Source organism: Lissotriton vulgaris, chromosome 3_2 (assembly GCF_964263255.1).
Source record: "Lissotriton vulgaris chromosome 3_2, aLisVul1.2, whole genome shotgun sequence".
In the NCBI taxonomy this organism is placed as follows: domain Eukaryota; kingdom Metazoa; phylum Chordata; class Amphibia; order Caudata; family Salamandridae; genus Lissotriton; species Lissotriton vulgaris.
Window position 1 is genome coordinate 8,340,068 of NC_141690.1, and position 16,662 is coordinate 8,356,729.

At 49.9% G+C, this 16,662-nt stretch overlaps 1 protein-coding gene across 2 annotated transcripts in view; it reads left to right on the forward strand.

Annotated features, from left to right (window-relative positions):
- Positions 1-16,662, forward strand: part of PDS5A (PDS5 cohesin associated factor A) — a 1,517,933-nt gene that overhangs the window by 1,229,093 nt on the left and 272,178 nt on the right. For both annotated transcript variants that reach the window (XM_086963962.1, XM_086963961.1), the window contains exon 28: positions 12,803-12,922. In XM_086963962.1, the coding sequence (XP_086820088.1) occupies positions 12,803-12,922 (120 nt within the window). The remainder of the gene's footprint in view (positions 1-12,802; positions 12,923-16,662) is intronic.

Genomic DNA, 16,662 nt, shown 5'->3' on the forward strand with positions numbered 1-16,662 from the left:
ACTGCCTGGACAGCCAAGTCCGGAGACATGGCTTTTTCGGCCGTTCCGTTCTCCAGGACTTTCTGGTGTGATCATTGGTTCGCAGACCCACCACCGGGGTTGGTATTGCTAGGGTATCTATTCTAAGGTAAGGAATCCAATACTAACTACTGTTTCTTACAGATATATTGTTAACGAAGGTAAGTAACTTGTGCATATACCCTAGACAAATCGTTATTTCATAAAGTGTTTCTGTATTGTCACTCTTGGCCTCAAGAAAGAAATGCCAACACGTTTCAACCTTCGTAATACGACCTTATGATGTTTTGATTGAATATCTTCATCAGGGCAGAAAAAGTTTTTGGTAGGACACTGCAAATTACCGCGTATTCTTAATCATTTTGACAATTTAAGGATGGTGGCAGATGTCTGTCCATGACATTGATTGGATTTCTTTAATTAACTTCGGGTCACCTCTATTGTCGTAACATCTTTGGAGATGCGTAGTTCTCTTGTGAAGTCTTCCGAATGCTCGCAGAGGCTCTAATCTGCTCCGTGAATGTTTCTGCCACCATTTCACTATCGCAAATTGCGTCTCCATCCAGAGGTGGCTCATGGTCTCTTTCAGCGGTAGGAATAGCCTTGGTTACATCTGTTCGTCTCTGAAGAGAACGAGCAATGTCAGCAGTGTTGCACGTTGGAGTTTCCAAGGCGGCACTCACTCTGTGACGCTTTTAGTTGCGAGTGGAGATTCGGCCTTCTTTAAGCCTTTCTGCCTATACTGCCTCTGCCCAGAGTGCTCAGGAAGAATAAGCATGACCGAGCTCAAGTAATTCTTGTGGCTCTGAATTGCGCACAAAGAGTCTGGTATTCTGACCTCCTGAGCATGGCCATTGATCCTCTGATAATACTCTCCTTCGGGAGGATCTTCTGTCGCAGCAGCAGGGGACAGTTCTTTACCCAAACCTGTCTAGTCTCCGCCTCCATGCGTGGGGATGGCGCAGCAGCAGTTGACAGCTTTTGACCTGCCACCTTAAGTCTCGTCTCCCTTCACTAAATCGGTACACGCCTGTAGATGGAACACATTTGTGGCATGGTGCCCAGTAAAGGCTGTTGATCCCCTTTCTACCCCTTTTTCAGAAGTCTCTTCTACATACTTTCTTATGCCCAGCAAGGCTCTGCTTTAGGCACCCTTAGGAGTCATTTTGCAGCTATCTCTGTCTTCCTGTGACTTCCAGTTCAGCCTTTCTTGTTCAAGTCTCCCATTGGAAAGAGGTTCCTTAAGGGCCTTACTAACTTGTTTCCTCTGTCCCCTTTCATTATGTCTGTAGGAAGGTGGATATCTGACTATGGTTGCCCCCAACTTTTTGCCTGGTGTTTTGCTGGTTTTTCGACTTAGTAGACCTGGGGCCCTGCTATTCAGGACCCCAGACCCGCTGCTCTCTCTGTAAAATGGATTCCATGTACTCTAGAGTTCAGAGGTGTATGTTAGTTAATAAATACTTGTTTATTTTCATAACAACCTGTGTGGTGTCCTTTCACTTGGTATTCAAGGGGTTATATGTGATAAAACAGCTGGCTTCACATGCCAGAAGAGTTTAGCCTAAGACTGCTTTGTCCATGCTACCATTAGGATAGCTGGTCTATAAGGTTGACTTTACAACCAATCACCATAAGGGTTGTTTGGACTGATACAAGGTGATCACTAGAACTAGTGAGCATCGTATATCAGGCCAACTTCTCACAATGTCCCAGTGGGATTTTAATTTTTGTCTTGACTTTACTTATGTGCGCTTTCTTTGAGCCTCTTCATAATGGCCCTCTCCGGCTTCTAACTCTTAAAACTTCTTTCCTTAATGCCATCACCTCTGCTCGCAGAGTTATCTAGCTTCAAGCTCTGTCTTTTTAGCCTCCTTATCTTTCGGTCTATCAAGATAAAATGGGGCTTTGAACTAAATTTTCATTCCTCCCCGAAGTGGTCATGCCCTTTCATATGGAACAATCCATCACTGTCCACATTTTACCCGCCCCGCATCCCTCCAAATAGGAGAAGAGACTACAGTGTCTGGATCCAAAACGTGTGTTGTCTTTCTAACTTGACCATACCAAAGACTTCCGGGTGGATGATCAACTCTTCATTGGCTATGTGGGGAAAAAAGGTCAGGCTGTTCAAAAATGGACCTTCTCTCGATGGGTTGTCCTCCGCATTAAAAGATTCTATATATTGGCAAAGAATTAACCTCCTGTGGGGTTGTGTGCTCACTCCACGAGAACAACAGTGGCAACCACTGCGTTTGCAATGGGAGTACCAGTCCTTGATATGTCAGTTAGCAACGTGGGCATCCCTGCACACGTTTACAAAACACTACTGCTGGAACGGCCGAGTCCCGAGTACTTTGCCCATTTGGTCCTCCAGGACTTTCCTAGTGAAATCTTGGTTTGCAGACCCTCTTCCGTGGTTATTGCTGGGGTATCTATTCTAAAGTTAAGGAATCTACAACTAGAAGTCTCTATTAGATGAACAAGTTACTTACCTTCAGTAACAATACATCTGGTAGTAGATTCCTTATTGCCTCTCCCAACTTCCCCTCTCTGCGAACTGCTTTCTAGGGATAGGTTTACAAAAAGGGGTGGTGAGGGACAGAGTCTCTGAATTAAGCAGAAAGCTCTCACCCAGTCAAAAGATCAGGGCTAGATCCAACACCGTTTTTTAGCTCACTGCACCATCCCAGTTTCAGAACCCGGCTGTATGCAAATTAGTCTGTTCCTGTCCCAGTGCATGATGGGAACAGGACAAACCAAACTACAGAAGCCAATTCTTACACTGGGAAGGAAACAAGCTCCCGGGGACCGGTTTCTGGCATTACAGCCGTCTTCCGCCCGGTTTGCTTGAATCCTGATGGTGCAATGAGCAAGGGTCTCACACCTGAGAATACCCTTCCACGCTTAGGGTGGACAAAAATATTTACAAAAAGGGGTGGTGAGGGACAGAGTCTCTGAATTAAGCAGAAAGCTCTCACCCAGTCAAAAGATCAGGGCTAGATCCAACACCGTTTTTTAGCTCACTGCACCATCCCAGTTTCAGAACCCGGCTGTATGCAAATTAGTCTGTTCCTGTCCCAGTGCATGATGGGAACAGGACAAACCAAACTACAGAAGCCAATTCTTACACTGGGAAGGAAACAAGCTCCCGGGGACCGGTTTCTGGCATTACAGCCGTCTTCCGCCCGGTTTGCTTGAATCCTGATGGTGCAATGAGCAAGGGTCTCACACCTGAGAATACCCTTCCACGCTTAGGGTGGACAAAAATATTTACAAAAAGGGGTGGTGAGGGACAGAGTCTCTGAATTAAGCAGAAAGCTCTCACCCAGTCAAAAGATCAGGGCTAGATCCAACACCGTTTTTTAGCTCACTGCACCATCCCAGTTTCAGAACCCGGCTGTATGCAAATTAGTCTGTTCCTGTCCCAGTGCATGATGGGAACAGGACAAACCAAACTACAGAAGCCAATTCTTACACTGGGAAGGAAACAAGCTCCCGGGGACCGGTTTCTGGCATTACAGCCGTCTTCCGCCCGGTTTGCTTGAATCCTGATGGTGCAATGAGCAAGGGTCTCACACCTGAGAATACCCTTCCACGCTTAGGGTGGACAAAAATATTTACAAAAAGGGGTGGTGAGGGACAGAGTCTCTGAATTAAGCAGAAAGCTCTCACCCAGTCAAAAGATCAGGGCTAGATCCAACACCGTTTTTTAGCTCACTGCACCATCCCAGTTTCAGAACCCGGCTGTATGCAAATTAGTCTGTTCCTGTCCCAGTGCATGATGGGAACAGGACAAACCAAACTACAGAAGCCAATTCTTACACTGGGAAGGAAACAAGCTCCCGGGGACCGGTTTCTGGCATTACAGCCGTCTTCCGCCCGGTTTGCTTGAATCCTGATGGTGCAATGAGCAAGGGTCTCACACCTGAGAATACCCTTCCACGCTTAGGGTGGACAAAAATATTTACAAAAAGGGGTGGTGAGGGACAGAGTCTCTGAATTAAGCAGAAAGCTCTCACCCAGTCAAAAGATCAGGGCTAGATCCAACACCGTTTTTTAGCTCACTGCACCATCCCAGTTTCAGAACCCGGCTGTATGCAAATTAGTCTGTTCCTGTCCCAGTGCATGATGGGAACAGGACAAACCAAACTACAGAAGCCAATTCTTACACTGGGAAGGAAACAAGCTCCCGGGGACCGGTTTCTGGCATTACAGCCGTCTTCCGCCCGGTTTGCTTGAATCCTGATGGTGCAATGAGCAAGGGTCTCACACCTGAGAATACCCTTCCACGCTTAGGGTGGACAAAAATATTTACAAAAAGGGGTGGTGAGGGACAGAGTCTCTGAATTAAGCAGAAAGCTCTCACCCAGTCAAAAGATCAGGGCTAGATCCAACACCGTTTTTTAGCTCACTGCACCATCCCAGTTTCAGAACCCGGCTGTATGCAAATTAGTCTGTTCCTGTCCCAGTGCATGATGGGAACAGGACAAACCAAACTACAGAAGCCAATTCTTACACTGGGAAGGAAACAAGCTCCCGGGGACCGGTTTCTGGCATTACAGCCGTCTTCCGCCCGGTTTGCTTGAATCCTGATGGTGCAATGAGCAAGGGTCTCACACCTGAGAATACCCTTCCACGCTTAGGGTGGACAAAAATATTTACAAAAAGGGGTGGTGAGGGACAGAGTCTCTGAATTAAGCAGAAAGCTCTTTATCTGGGTAAGAGTGGTCTGCTTAATTCAGACACTCTGTTCATCACCACCCCCTTTTGTAAATCGATTTTGGCCACTATAGGTGTGGCAGGGTATACTCAGACATGAGTCCCTTTCTCACTGCTCCATCAGGATTCAAGCAAGCCGGGCCGAAGACGGCTGAAATGCCAGAAACCGGTCCCCGGTAGCTTGTCTCCTTTCTGGTAAAGAATTGGCTTGGTAGTTTAGTCTGCCCTGTTCCCATGATGCACTGGGCCAGGGACAGACTGATTTGCATATAGCCAGGTTCTGAGCTGGGATGGGGCAGTGAGATAAATAACCGTGATGGATCAAGCCCTGATCTTTGGACTGGGTAAGAGTGGTCTGCTCAATTCAGACACTCTGTTCATCACCACCCCCTTTTGTAAATCGATTTTGGCCACTATAGGTGTGGCAGGGTATACTCAGACATGAGTCCCTTTCTCACTGCTCCATCAGGATTCAAGCAAGCCGGGCCGAAGACGGCTGAAATGCCAGAAACCGGTCCCCGGTAGCTTGTCTCCTTTCTGGTAAAGAATTGGCTTGGTAGTTTAGTCTGCCCTGTTCCCATGATGCACTGGGCCAGGGACAGACTGATTTGCATATAGCCAGGTTCTGAGCTGGGATGGGGCAGTGAGATAAATAACCGTGATGGATCAAGCCCTGATCTTTGGACTGGGTAAGAGTGGTCTGCTCAATTCAGACACTCTGTTCATCACCACCCCCTTTTGTAAATCGATTTTGGCCACTATAGGTGTGGCAGGGTATACTCAGACATGAGTCCCTTTCTCACTGCTCCATCAGGATTCAAGCAAGCCGGGCCGAAGACGGCTGAAATGCCAGAAACCGGTCCCCGGTAGCTTGTCTCCTTTCTGGTAAAGAATTGGCTTGGTAGTTTAGTCTGCCCTGTTCCCATGATGCACTGGGCCAGGGACAGACTGATTTGCATATAGCCAGGTTCTGAGCTGGGATGGGGCAGTGAGATAAATAACCGTGATGGATCAAGCCCTGATCTTTGGACTGGGTAAGAGTGGTCTGCTCAATTCAGACACTCTGTTCATCACCACCCCCTTTTGTAAATCGATTTTGGCCACTATAGGTGTGGCAGGGTATACTCAGACATGAGTCCCTTTCTCACTGCTCCATCAGGATTCAAGCAAGCCGGGCCGAAGACGGCTGAAATGCCAGAAACCGGTCCCCGGTAGCTTGTCTCCTTTCTGGTAAAGAATTGGCTTGGTAGTTTAGTCTGCCCTGTTCCCATGATGCACTGGGCCAGGGACAGACTGATTTGCATATAGCCAGGTTCTGAGCTGGGATGGGGCAGTGAGATAAATAACCGTGATGGATCAAGCCCTGATCTTTGGACTGGGTAAGAGTGGTCTGCTCAATTCAGACACTCTGTTCATCACCACCCCCTTTTGTAAATCGATTCTAGGGATAGGGACTCCCCTAAAGGGCCCTAGGTTTGAAGCACCAGTGGTCAGTGCCTTTCATGGCCCTGTGCTTCTGGCTTGGAAAGTCGTGTTTAGAACTGACTTCAATGCGCATGGGCGACGTCTAGGTGGGTCCCGCAACATCATTCCTGGGCCCACGATGATTTAAGTGGAGCCGACCAATGCCACCTACAGATGCACAGGGGTATTGCTGTTAAAAAATCTCTGGATCCAGGCTGACTCTTGGGGGAAATTCTAAAGGTAAGGAATCTGCAACTAAAACATGTCTCTACCAGATGCATTGTTACCGAAGGTAAGTAACTTGTTTGTTTGTGATATGAATAGCGACTCTAAACATAAAACTGGTTTATATTTATGGGCTAAAGTAGGAACATATTTACTTTGTTAGCATATTTAATACTCTATTTTAACATGCTGCTGTGTCTTCACTGTTTAAGAAAAGACAATTTGAGACAATCCTCCGAGGCAACTGTATTAGGAGGTCCGTAACTCCTCTTCTTTGTTACCACTCCTCCACCTGCTCCTATTTTCCTTTAATAATACCCTTCCATCCAAACCCAAACTTCACTCTCAATACCTGCTATACCAAATTGGAAAAAATACTACTTGATCTGATAGAGACTACTATCCGCAGATTCCTTCACGTAGAATTATCCCCTGGAGCTAGACTGGAACCAGAAAACTTTTGCCACAGCATCCCAGCGTGGCGGGGGCGACACCACGCGACTCCGCCCAGGCGCCGTCCGCGTACGTGAAGTCAGCGAGGTTTCATAAGACCCATCCCAGCGCGCCTACGTCAATTTTTTCCTTTTCCTCATGCAACGCGTATCTGGTCCTTGCTACAGGCCTATTTGGGTCCTCTCTTTTTCCTTCCATTGTCTCTTCTTTTGTGGAACAGTGTGCAAATGCCTTCGGGCTTCAAGACGTGCACGTTGTGAGGGTGTCTTATGTCGGCGACGGACCCTCACCTCATTTGTATGTGGTGTTTGAGGGAGGATCACGGCACAACTGATTGTGCGACATGCCAACAGTTGAAGCTGAAGTCTAGGCGGGAGCGCAGGATGAAACTTCTCTCGTCACGGCTCTCCAGGTCTACGTACTCCCCTCGGTCTGCTTCGGTGGACGGATTCAGATACGGCCGTGGTTGTCATCCTTGCTCTTCTCCGATGTCACATTAGGATCTCTCCCCGGCGGGTTAGTGTTGCAGTTTGTTTCCGGCCTGCTGAGGGCGTGAATTCTCCGCGGGTGATGCGGCCCGCGTGTCGTGCTATCCACCGTTTCCCGGTGTTGGGGCATCGAGAGCCCAAATGGAGACATAAGCGGCGGCTTTGCAGGCCTCGCTGGTGTCTCCTCCTCCTTCCCGGGGCGTCAGCGGATCCCTTGCCTTGCGCGGGGCATCCTCCTGACTGGTTCAGATCCAGCTAGGAGGATGTGGTGCTGTTGGGGTGCGGCTCCTCCGGGGCACCTCCTCAGGCCACGGCGTGTCTGCCTGGAGTTCCTGTGGTGTCGCGGGGGTCGGGTCGCATCCACGAGCCCCTCTCGGTCCTTTGACAAGGTGGTCATGTCTAAGGCCGAGGTGACGCCGCTACAGTGCCGGCAACGGCTTGACCGTGCGGAGCCACAGGGGTCGGTGGACCCTCCTCGCCCCGCTCCGTGTCGTTGATGAGTGGGGACCCTTCATCCCTCTTCGGGACCCTCTCGTCCCTCCCCGCGGGTGGCTTCCTCGTCGGAGATTGAATCGTCCCTGGCGCCGCCACATGGGTTGCCGGGCGATCTCCTCCACATTCTGGGCCGCGGCTGGTGAAAGGCTTTGTGTCACTTTTGCCCCCCCCCCACCCACACACCTCCCCCCCCCCCCCCCCCCACCCCCCCCCGCCAGAGCCAGTTCGGCTCCGGCTCCACTCCAGTCCCCAATGCGGTGTGACTTGGAGGAACCCTGTCCAGCAACGCCGGGCGGTGCCGACATCCTGCCTCAGGCGGCGGAATCTACAGCTCCGCGCAGGCGTCGTGCAGGAGGAGGAGCTGCTTTCTCCACCGCAGAGCCCTACGGAGGCTGGTGTGGCCTTTGCGCATGGGGGACCCGGTTGCTCATTTTCTGGCAGTCCACCTCTTGGAGGTTTTCCACCAGTGCTCTGGTGGGAGGAAGATCTTACTCCCCTTTGAGGGTTCGCTCCTCCTCTCTGGAGGGAGCTTGGAGGCGTTATGCCTCAGGAGATCCGGTGCCTCAGCACCTTTTGCACTGGCACCTTCCGGCACCGCGTGACCTGGCGTGCCTTTCCCTCCACCCCTCTGCTGCCAGTCCGCTTTTGCGGACCTCCTTTCCCTCCCTGCCGCAACTGTTGACTCCACCGTCCCGGGAGGCCCGCTGGCTGGATTCTTGGGGGCGCAACATGTTCGCCTCGACCAGCGCTGTCCTTCGGGCCCTTAACACCTTGTGTGTTTTGGCTAGGGTCCTCCTCTTGTTTGTGGGACTCTGCTGAGTCTTTGAGATCCGCAGCCTCCGAAGAGACGTTCCAGGTGGACTTGTGGCTTCATGCTGTGGATGGCCAGGAACTAGTGGCGTTTATTCTCTGCTCCTCTCTAGTCCTCTCGAAGGTGCTGGGCCGGGCCTTGGCTTCCTCAGTCACCCTCTATCGCCATGCTTGGCTTCGGGACGGCGTGTTTCCTGAAAATGTGCGGGAGCGGCTCATTGATCTTCTGTTTGACGGAAACCTGTTGTTCCATGCCCTAGCTGATTCCACCATCCAAAGGTTCCTGGCAGGGCTCTGTCCTACTCCTCCTTCTCCACTTCCTCCCCCTCCTCCTTGTACCCTCCTCAGTGACTGCTGAGTTGGGCTGGCTCTGGGCCTTCTTAGGCTCCTTGTTCGGACTGTAAAGTGTGCTTTCTGGCCATTGAGTCCTCTTTGGGACTTTGGCATTGTTGGCTGCTGGACGGCCCTTTGTTGCCTATGTGTGTGTGTTTTGCGGGAGTTATTGCGCAGACTCAACCCTGAGATTAGGCCTTCTGCTTTGCTTGGGCTTCTTGTCAAGCCTTCTGCGGGGGTGTTTTTCCCCGTGGCCCTTTTGGGTTTTCCTCTGCAGCTGAAATTATTCCAAAGAGGGTTCCCAAGTCTTGGGACTTAACGTACCCTATGTGGGGTAGTGGTAGCTGTTATATAGCTTGCGCTCTGCTAGGGAGTTCTGGTCACCTTCGGATGCCGGTTCCCCGTGACGTTTCTGTATGTTGCTTTCGCTTCTTGATGTTGTCAGTGCGGCCCCTCGTAGTGTTGTGTCTGGGCATTTTCTCACCTTCCTGCCCCTGTCCTGAGGGCTGGGGTGATTCTGAGTGCTCCTTTGTTTGAGAAGTTGGCCTGGTATATGATGATCACTATTCTAGTGAACACCTTGCACCAGTCCAAGCAACCTTTATGGTGATGGTTATAAAGTCAACCTTATAGACCAGCTATCCTAGAGGTAGCGTGGACAGAACAGTCTTAGGCTAAAAGACTCTTGAGGGCGTGTAAAGCCAGCTGTTTTACCATATGTAACCCCTTGAATACCAAATGAAAGACACCACACAGGATATATATAAAATATATATGTATTTATTTACTAACACACTCCTCTGAACTCTTTATGAGATCAGAGGCAAAAGCACATAAGTTATACTCAGAAATACTTTAAATAGCACAATTTACAGTTAGGCCCTAGGTGCACGTAAAACCATATACTAAGTAAGTGGTATAAGAACCACGACTCGGGAAAGGAGAAGGCCTGGGGCCTAGGGAATCGCTGGGGCTACACTATCTGACCCTTAGGTTAGGAGTAGGAGGCACATAGGCGGCACGTGCAGAGTCAGTACTCTTACGCAAGAGTCATTGGAAAGTCAATAGGAACGTAAAAGAAGATTTAGGACACTTCCGGTCTAGCTAGAAGGAAACAACAAAAAACCTAGACACTTGGATAGTCAATACCCTTGAGAGCACCGAAGTACTTGCGTTACCTCACCCACAGGAAGCGGGTGCATAGGTGTGAAGATGTGTCGGGTTTCGCCGTTGAAGTCCATGGAGCTTGTGAAGAAAGATGCTGCAGGCGACCAGGAGGAAGATGTCCGGGTGGATCCAAGGGTGGATCGAGGATGAAGAAGACCTGAAAGCAGAGGGGACAGAGTCTGTCACTAGCCAGTGACCGGGTGGAACCAGGAAGGAACCAGACGTCGTCGAGGAGCAATCAGGTGCTGTCGTGAAGCTTGTTGTTGCAGCCACGCGGACCAGGAGGCGTTGAGGACGACCGGTGCTGGAGAGGAGCTGTCCCACGAAGGTTCTCGCAGAAGGGAGGGGTCAGCTTCAAGATCGGATCCAAGAAGCCTAAGCAAAGGCAACCCACGCAGGATACAGAAGGAGCTTCTGGTGCAGACCAGGAGGGGAAGCAAGGGCCAGTCTGGAGGAACCAGACCAACAATGGATTTTCAAAGGATTGTCGGCCAGCAACCGGGACAACGCATCGAGCAGAACACATGCAGAAGGGCCCCACGCAGATCTCGTGGAGTGTGGAGAGCTGGTCTTCGGTGCAGGTGGAGCTCGGTGTCGGGGTGTCTCAGTCCCCAGTGCACAGCTTCGAGGAGGCCTCTGGAGCAGCGCTGTTAGCAAGGTGAAGACTTTCCAAGTTGCCTGGTTTCACGGGTTCCGACTCCTTCCACGGGGCTCAGCTGTGCTGGAGTCGTGCAGTGGGGTCAGAGCAGAGAGGTCCGGGAGTCGATGTTTTGTCCGGCTTTGTGCTCGGGTTCCGGCGGGAACGGGGACAAAGCAAGCAGTCGAGTTGCTAGATGGTGCCTGGTTGCCCAGGGTGGTCACTCCTTGGCCACAAGGGAGATTCTTCAGTCTTCGGCTTGGTTGAATGTCAAAGGGTCCAGAGTTTCGTCTTCAGTTCGATTCCAGGATTAATCTAAAGTCTCCTGGGTCAGCTCCTACTTTTATACAACTAAAGGTGGCTGGTTAGCTCACTAGGTCCTTCCAATGGGTTACACCCCCTTTCCTTTGTCCAGAGCTGGGGCTGGAGTGCCCCAGCAACCGGTTTGAACTGGGGTATGCATGAAGCACCTAGTGTGCCTCAGGCAGGTCTCCATCTATTCAGCCCTCCCTGTCCCAATACACATCCTCCTGTCTGGGGAGGTGCTGGCACCTCCCCAAGCAGGAAACCTATTGTCCAAATGTATCTGGTTGAGACGACTCTAGCTGCAGATTCCACCACGGCCCGCCCTCTCTCCCCTTTCTGCAAGGACTCTTGTGTTGCTCCTCGGTACTTGCCTCCTGGTTGGGGGGGGGGGGGGGGGGGGGTTGTGTTTCATGTGAGTCCCTTCTTTGCTTCTGACTGGTGGCTCTGTCTGGTTGCGGTTCATTTCTCCTCTTAGTTCCTTGGAGGATGGGGTTACGGTGTTTCTGTGCCCGCTGCTCTTTTTACTCCAGGTTTGGGGGGGGTTTACCTTCAATCTCTGTCCTTCCCTCCCCTCCCTTCCTGTTGCTGCTGAGGGTCCTGGCCCCTCTGCTTACTTCCGAATAGGGGTCATCTGGCTAGGCCTTGCCCTTATCTCTTGAAGGTGGTTGCCCTCTATGCTGGGGTGGCTAGGAGGTTTGTGTTTCTGTATGTCTTGGGACTGTCTCCCCTTCCTTAGTCTGGATGGGGGTGGTGGGCCTGTTATGTGTATCATGGCTTTTTACGCATGTTCCTTGTTGCAGGTGGAAGGCTGTCTATGTACTGACAGGGTGGCTGCTCAGGGCTCTGCTCTGTTCTTTCTTCTGCCCCAGCCTGTGGACACTGCAGTGTTGCACTGTTCCTTATGATGTTGATTGTCTTTCGCACACTGTTCCCATGCTCCCACAGTTTTTTGTCTGGTGGCTCCGTGTTGTGGTGCGGAAAAGTTCTACGAAGAAAACGGACGTAGGCGCACCGGGGTTGGTCTTATGTAACCTGTCTGACGTCACGTACGCGGACGACACCTGGGCGGAGTCGCGTGGTGGCGCCCCGCCCCCAGTGCGCAGGGATGCTGTGGCAAAAGTTTTCTGGATCCAGTCTCATGCCTGGGGATAATTCTACTTGAAGGAATCTGCGGCTAGAATCGTCTCTACCTGATACATTGTTACCGAAGGTAAGTAACTCTTTCGTTAATTCCAGTTCCCAACTTGTTTTATTCCCTCCTTTTGGTAATGTTTTCCCTGAATTCACTTCAGTGGATATAATAAGTGCTCAATAAACCACAAAATAAATTGAACTCTTACGAAATCCTGCCTCTATTTGCATATTCTCCTTGTGAGCACCCTTTTGCTACCCTATTGTCAGTGTCCAATCCTCAAGCCTCTGTTGTCTTGAGTCTAGCTCTGGAATATAGGCCTTAATAGTTGTTTTGTTTCATTGCCAGATACAAAAGTACATTCTACATAGATGTCAGATAAGTCAATACAGCCCTAGTATTTTATTATTTGTTCTGCTGCGTTATTCGTAGTGGAATTTATGTAGAAATTATTTGCAGTGCTATTAAAAAATATATCCAGTAAAGTGTTCCTAGCCTTTATTCATCTTTTGTAAATTAAATGTGTTTTTTTCAAATTTTATTTTTCCATAGAAACTCTACACCGTATGTGATGTGGCCCTTTGTGTTATTAATAGCAAAAGCGCATCTTGTAATGCAGACTCTCAAAAGGAGCCTGTTCTTCCAACGAAGTTTTTCACTCAGCCTGACAAGGTAAATAAAAGAAAATTCTTAAATGAAGTACTTTTAAATGTAGGCTCTTATTATAATTGGTCTCTTAAAAGTTCCTGAATTTCCCTATTTGGAGTTACGATGGGTCCCAGTAATCCTGGGAGGAGAGGAAATACAGTGATTAGAATTGTTTTTGGGGACAAGCATGATGAAATCAGATTTATCCTGCCAATTCCCTCATTTTTTTTCCTAGTCTTCTATGTTGCTTTCTTTAAGCAGGTGAGCGCTTCGTGTAGAACACGACTAACCATCAGTGTTCCCACTGAAATGATAAAGTATAATTTCAATGCAACTGCTAACTCTTGTTACTGGCTCCATTGCACTTAATAGAAACTCCTAAGGAGTTTTATAGTACTTTGTTGGTATGTTTTGAAATTAGGTTATTTGGGACTGTTGCTTTTGTGTTAATACATTATGCATCTGATATGCTTTGTGAGATAGCCTGCAAATGTAGTTAGATAATTCTGAAATAACAGAGCACCATTTTCGTTTATTGGATCACAGTGCCACCACCACAGACTTTGAATGGTGGAAGGAAACCGGCTTTTTTGCGGGTTTAATCCTACTCTTTGCACCCATTTTGACTACTAGGTACTGGTGCAATGGCTCTGAAAATCCCTAAGCCTTGCAGAACAGGACTCCGTTAATGTACTCTGACCTTTAAATGGTGCATGTTTAATTATCTTGTCCCCAATTGGCATAGATCAACCTACTTACAAGTCCCTAGTATATGGTACTAAGGGTATCTAGAGCCTATAAGTTAAAGTCTCTTGCATAGACTGCAGCATCAGTTCTGCCACCTTGAGTACGACAAAGTAAAACATGTGTTCGAGGCATTTGGGCTGCTGAATTCATATCTGTGCATAGATCGCCGCCTAGTGTTGGGTCCGGATGATCGCACATTGTTGTCCTGGAAGAGTCTTCGAAGTATCACGAGATAGGTGGCTCCTCCCCTGGACTACAGTGCGCATGGGCTTTGACTCCATCCTCAGATTGTTTTTTTCCGCCATTGGGTTCGGATGTATATTGGTTCACTCTAGTTGGAATCGATATAAATGTTTTCTTAAGGCCAAAAGACCTTTAGGTTTTCGTTGGTATAGTCTTGCGTTCGGTGCCAGTTTCTTTCCAGCTCAGTTCTGAGCCGGATTTCCAGAAGAACCGTGTGCTTTTTCGACGCTGAAGGCCCGGTCGACGCCAGAGGCCTTATCGACGAACCATCATGGAAAGGAGCCCCTTCAAGAGATGTCTCGGGTGCAACTCCAAGTATCCCCACATCGACGTCCACCCGGTGTGCAACAAGTGTCTTTCGCCGGATCATGATGAAGCCAGCTGCATGGCTTGTTCCCGTTTCCATCCAAGAAGACTCTTCTGCATCGACGCGCTTCCCGCCAGGAAGCCCAGCAGACTGCACCGGCGCCTGTGGACATATTCGATGCCGGGGATGATGGAGCTGACCGGGAGGTTCGTGAGAACCTGTCGAATCCCGCGTCGGAGGTTGACTCCAACTACGACGCGGATGTTGAAATGCTCGAGGCGGAAGAAGTCGTCAACGAGGTAGGAGACGACGACGGGGCCTTTGGGGCCATGGAAGATAGCGCGAGCGAGGAGCTAACTCAAACTGACATTGGGGCCGAAACACTTCCTAAGGCTCAGGTCGAGGGATCACCACTAGGCCTTACCCAAGATCTTCCATTAAGTTCTACGGCCCAGCCTTTGGGCTCGGCTTCGGACATTGCTAAGGAGCCGCAACCTGCGAAATCGAAACTGAAAGTAAAAGCTCCGGTCTCAACGCAAGTGAAAGCACTGATGCCTCCATCGAAACGAAAAGTGCGTATTGCTTTGGTCGGCTCAAAGTCCTTGGACCTGTCAGCACCGAAGAAGCAGAAGGGCGTTATCGACCCGAAGAAACAGCTCAAGGGCGTTGAGACGAAGTCTAGCGCGCCGAAGACAAAGGTCAAGGCAGTCGAACCGAACAAATCGGCGCCGAAGACGGTTGACACTGACAAAGGGCTCGGTGATCCGAAGGTTCTCGAGCCTCCGCGTCGACAAGGCCAAAAGCGGACCGACCCACGAGTCCACGTCTGGTGGTGCCTCGAAGGATTCCGTCGAGCCGACGCAGCCGTCCGCCTCCTTCTCCAAGCAGGTGGCAGACTCCCTAAAGCGCATCAAGGACAAGGCCTCAAGTGTCGGGCCTAAGGATCCTCCACCTTCGAAGCCTGTCGATAAACCTCAGAAGACGTCGACGCCCATCCACTTCACGCTGCCGCCGAAAGTGGCTCCGAAGGCTTTCGCACCTAAAATGGCCACCAACGTGCCCGAGAAGGTGTTCTCGGTGTCAGTCGACAACAGTGGTCCCGGCCATAAAGCATCGACAATCCTCGTTGGAAGAGCAACAGGAACAATTTATCGATGCCGAAACAGGCAGACTTTCCCTTTATAAACTGAAAATCGCCCTGGAACAGCCAATGGAGTCCTATAAAATACAGCTGAAGAAGAAAAAGGATTCTACTTCGACACCTGTTCTTGTGGAACCGGTATCTCCACTTGGCCATGATGTCTCACCCACTTATTCAGATGTGGACACTGAGGAAGGTGATGATGATGAATACAGCTATCCAGTATACACTGATCCAGATGATACCAATGAACCCTGGGCAGCTGCTGCTGACCCAGGTGATCCTCACTCTACCCCAGACACTCAAATGTATGCTGTAAAAACGTTGCCTACTGAGGATTCGGCAGCGTTTAATGCCTTCATTGAAAGGGCAGCTAAGAATCATGACTTCCAGCTCCATGCTGACCCCATTGAAGTGGACTTTCTTTTTGACACCTTTTCCGTCTCAGAGGGGACTGTCAAGACTCTGCCTATGTTGAAGGGTGTCTTGAAGCATGCTGGGGAAATCTTTAAGGAGCCTACAAGAGCCCGGGTGATAAACCCCAGAATTGAAAAGAAGTACAAACCAGCGCCTGGAGACCCTACTTACATCAAGGGACAGTTGCTGTTGGACTCTCTTGTTGTTTCTAATGCCCGGAAGAGGGCTAATTCACAAACAACGGGTGATGCTCCTCCCCCAGATAAGGAATCTAAGGTGTTTGAGGCATCAGGGAAAAGGGTGGCAGCTCAAGCGGCCAATATCTGGCGCATTTCAAACACTCAGGCACTTCTAGCCAGGTATGACAGGGCACATTACAACACACTTGAGACCCTGTTACAGCACCTGCCAGATGAATACAAAGAGGCAGCGGAGATGCTCATCCAAGAAGGGAAGCTCATATCAAATGCTTCTATTAAATGTGCACTGGACGCGGCAGACACCGCGGCCAGAGCTGTTAACACTAGTGTCATGCTGGGACGACATGCGTGGCTCAGAATCTCCGGGTTCAAGCCAGAAATACAGACCACCATTCTCAATCAGACAGTAAACCCTGATCATCTAATTGGCCCAGAGTGTAGGAGAGTAGGGTCTGCAATCCTATGATCACCCAGATTTTTTGCTTTTGTCTCACTGGTTTACGACTTTCTCTGGCTGTGGGCCTGCCAATCAGACCCACAGCCTGGCTGTTCTCTCTCTAAATTACAACATGTACCCTAGGTGCATTTACCAATTGGTACTGGGCCACCTTATCAGACCCTGTAACTCAGGGCATAGGTGTACCCAGGGCCTACCAGGGGCTGAAGCATGTATTATGCCACCCCTGGCTGGCCTCCTAAATTTGACACA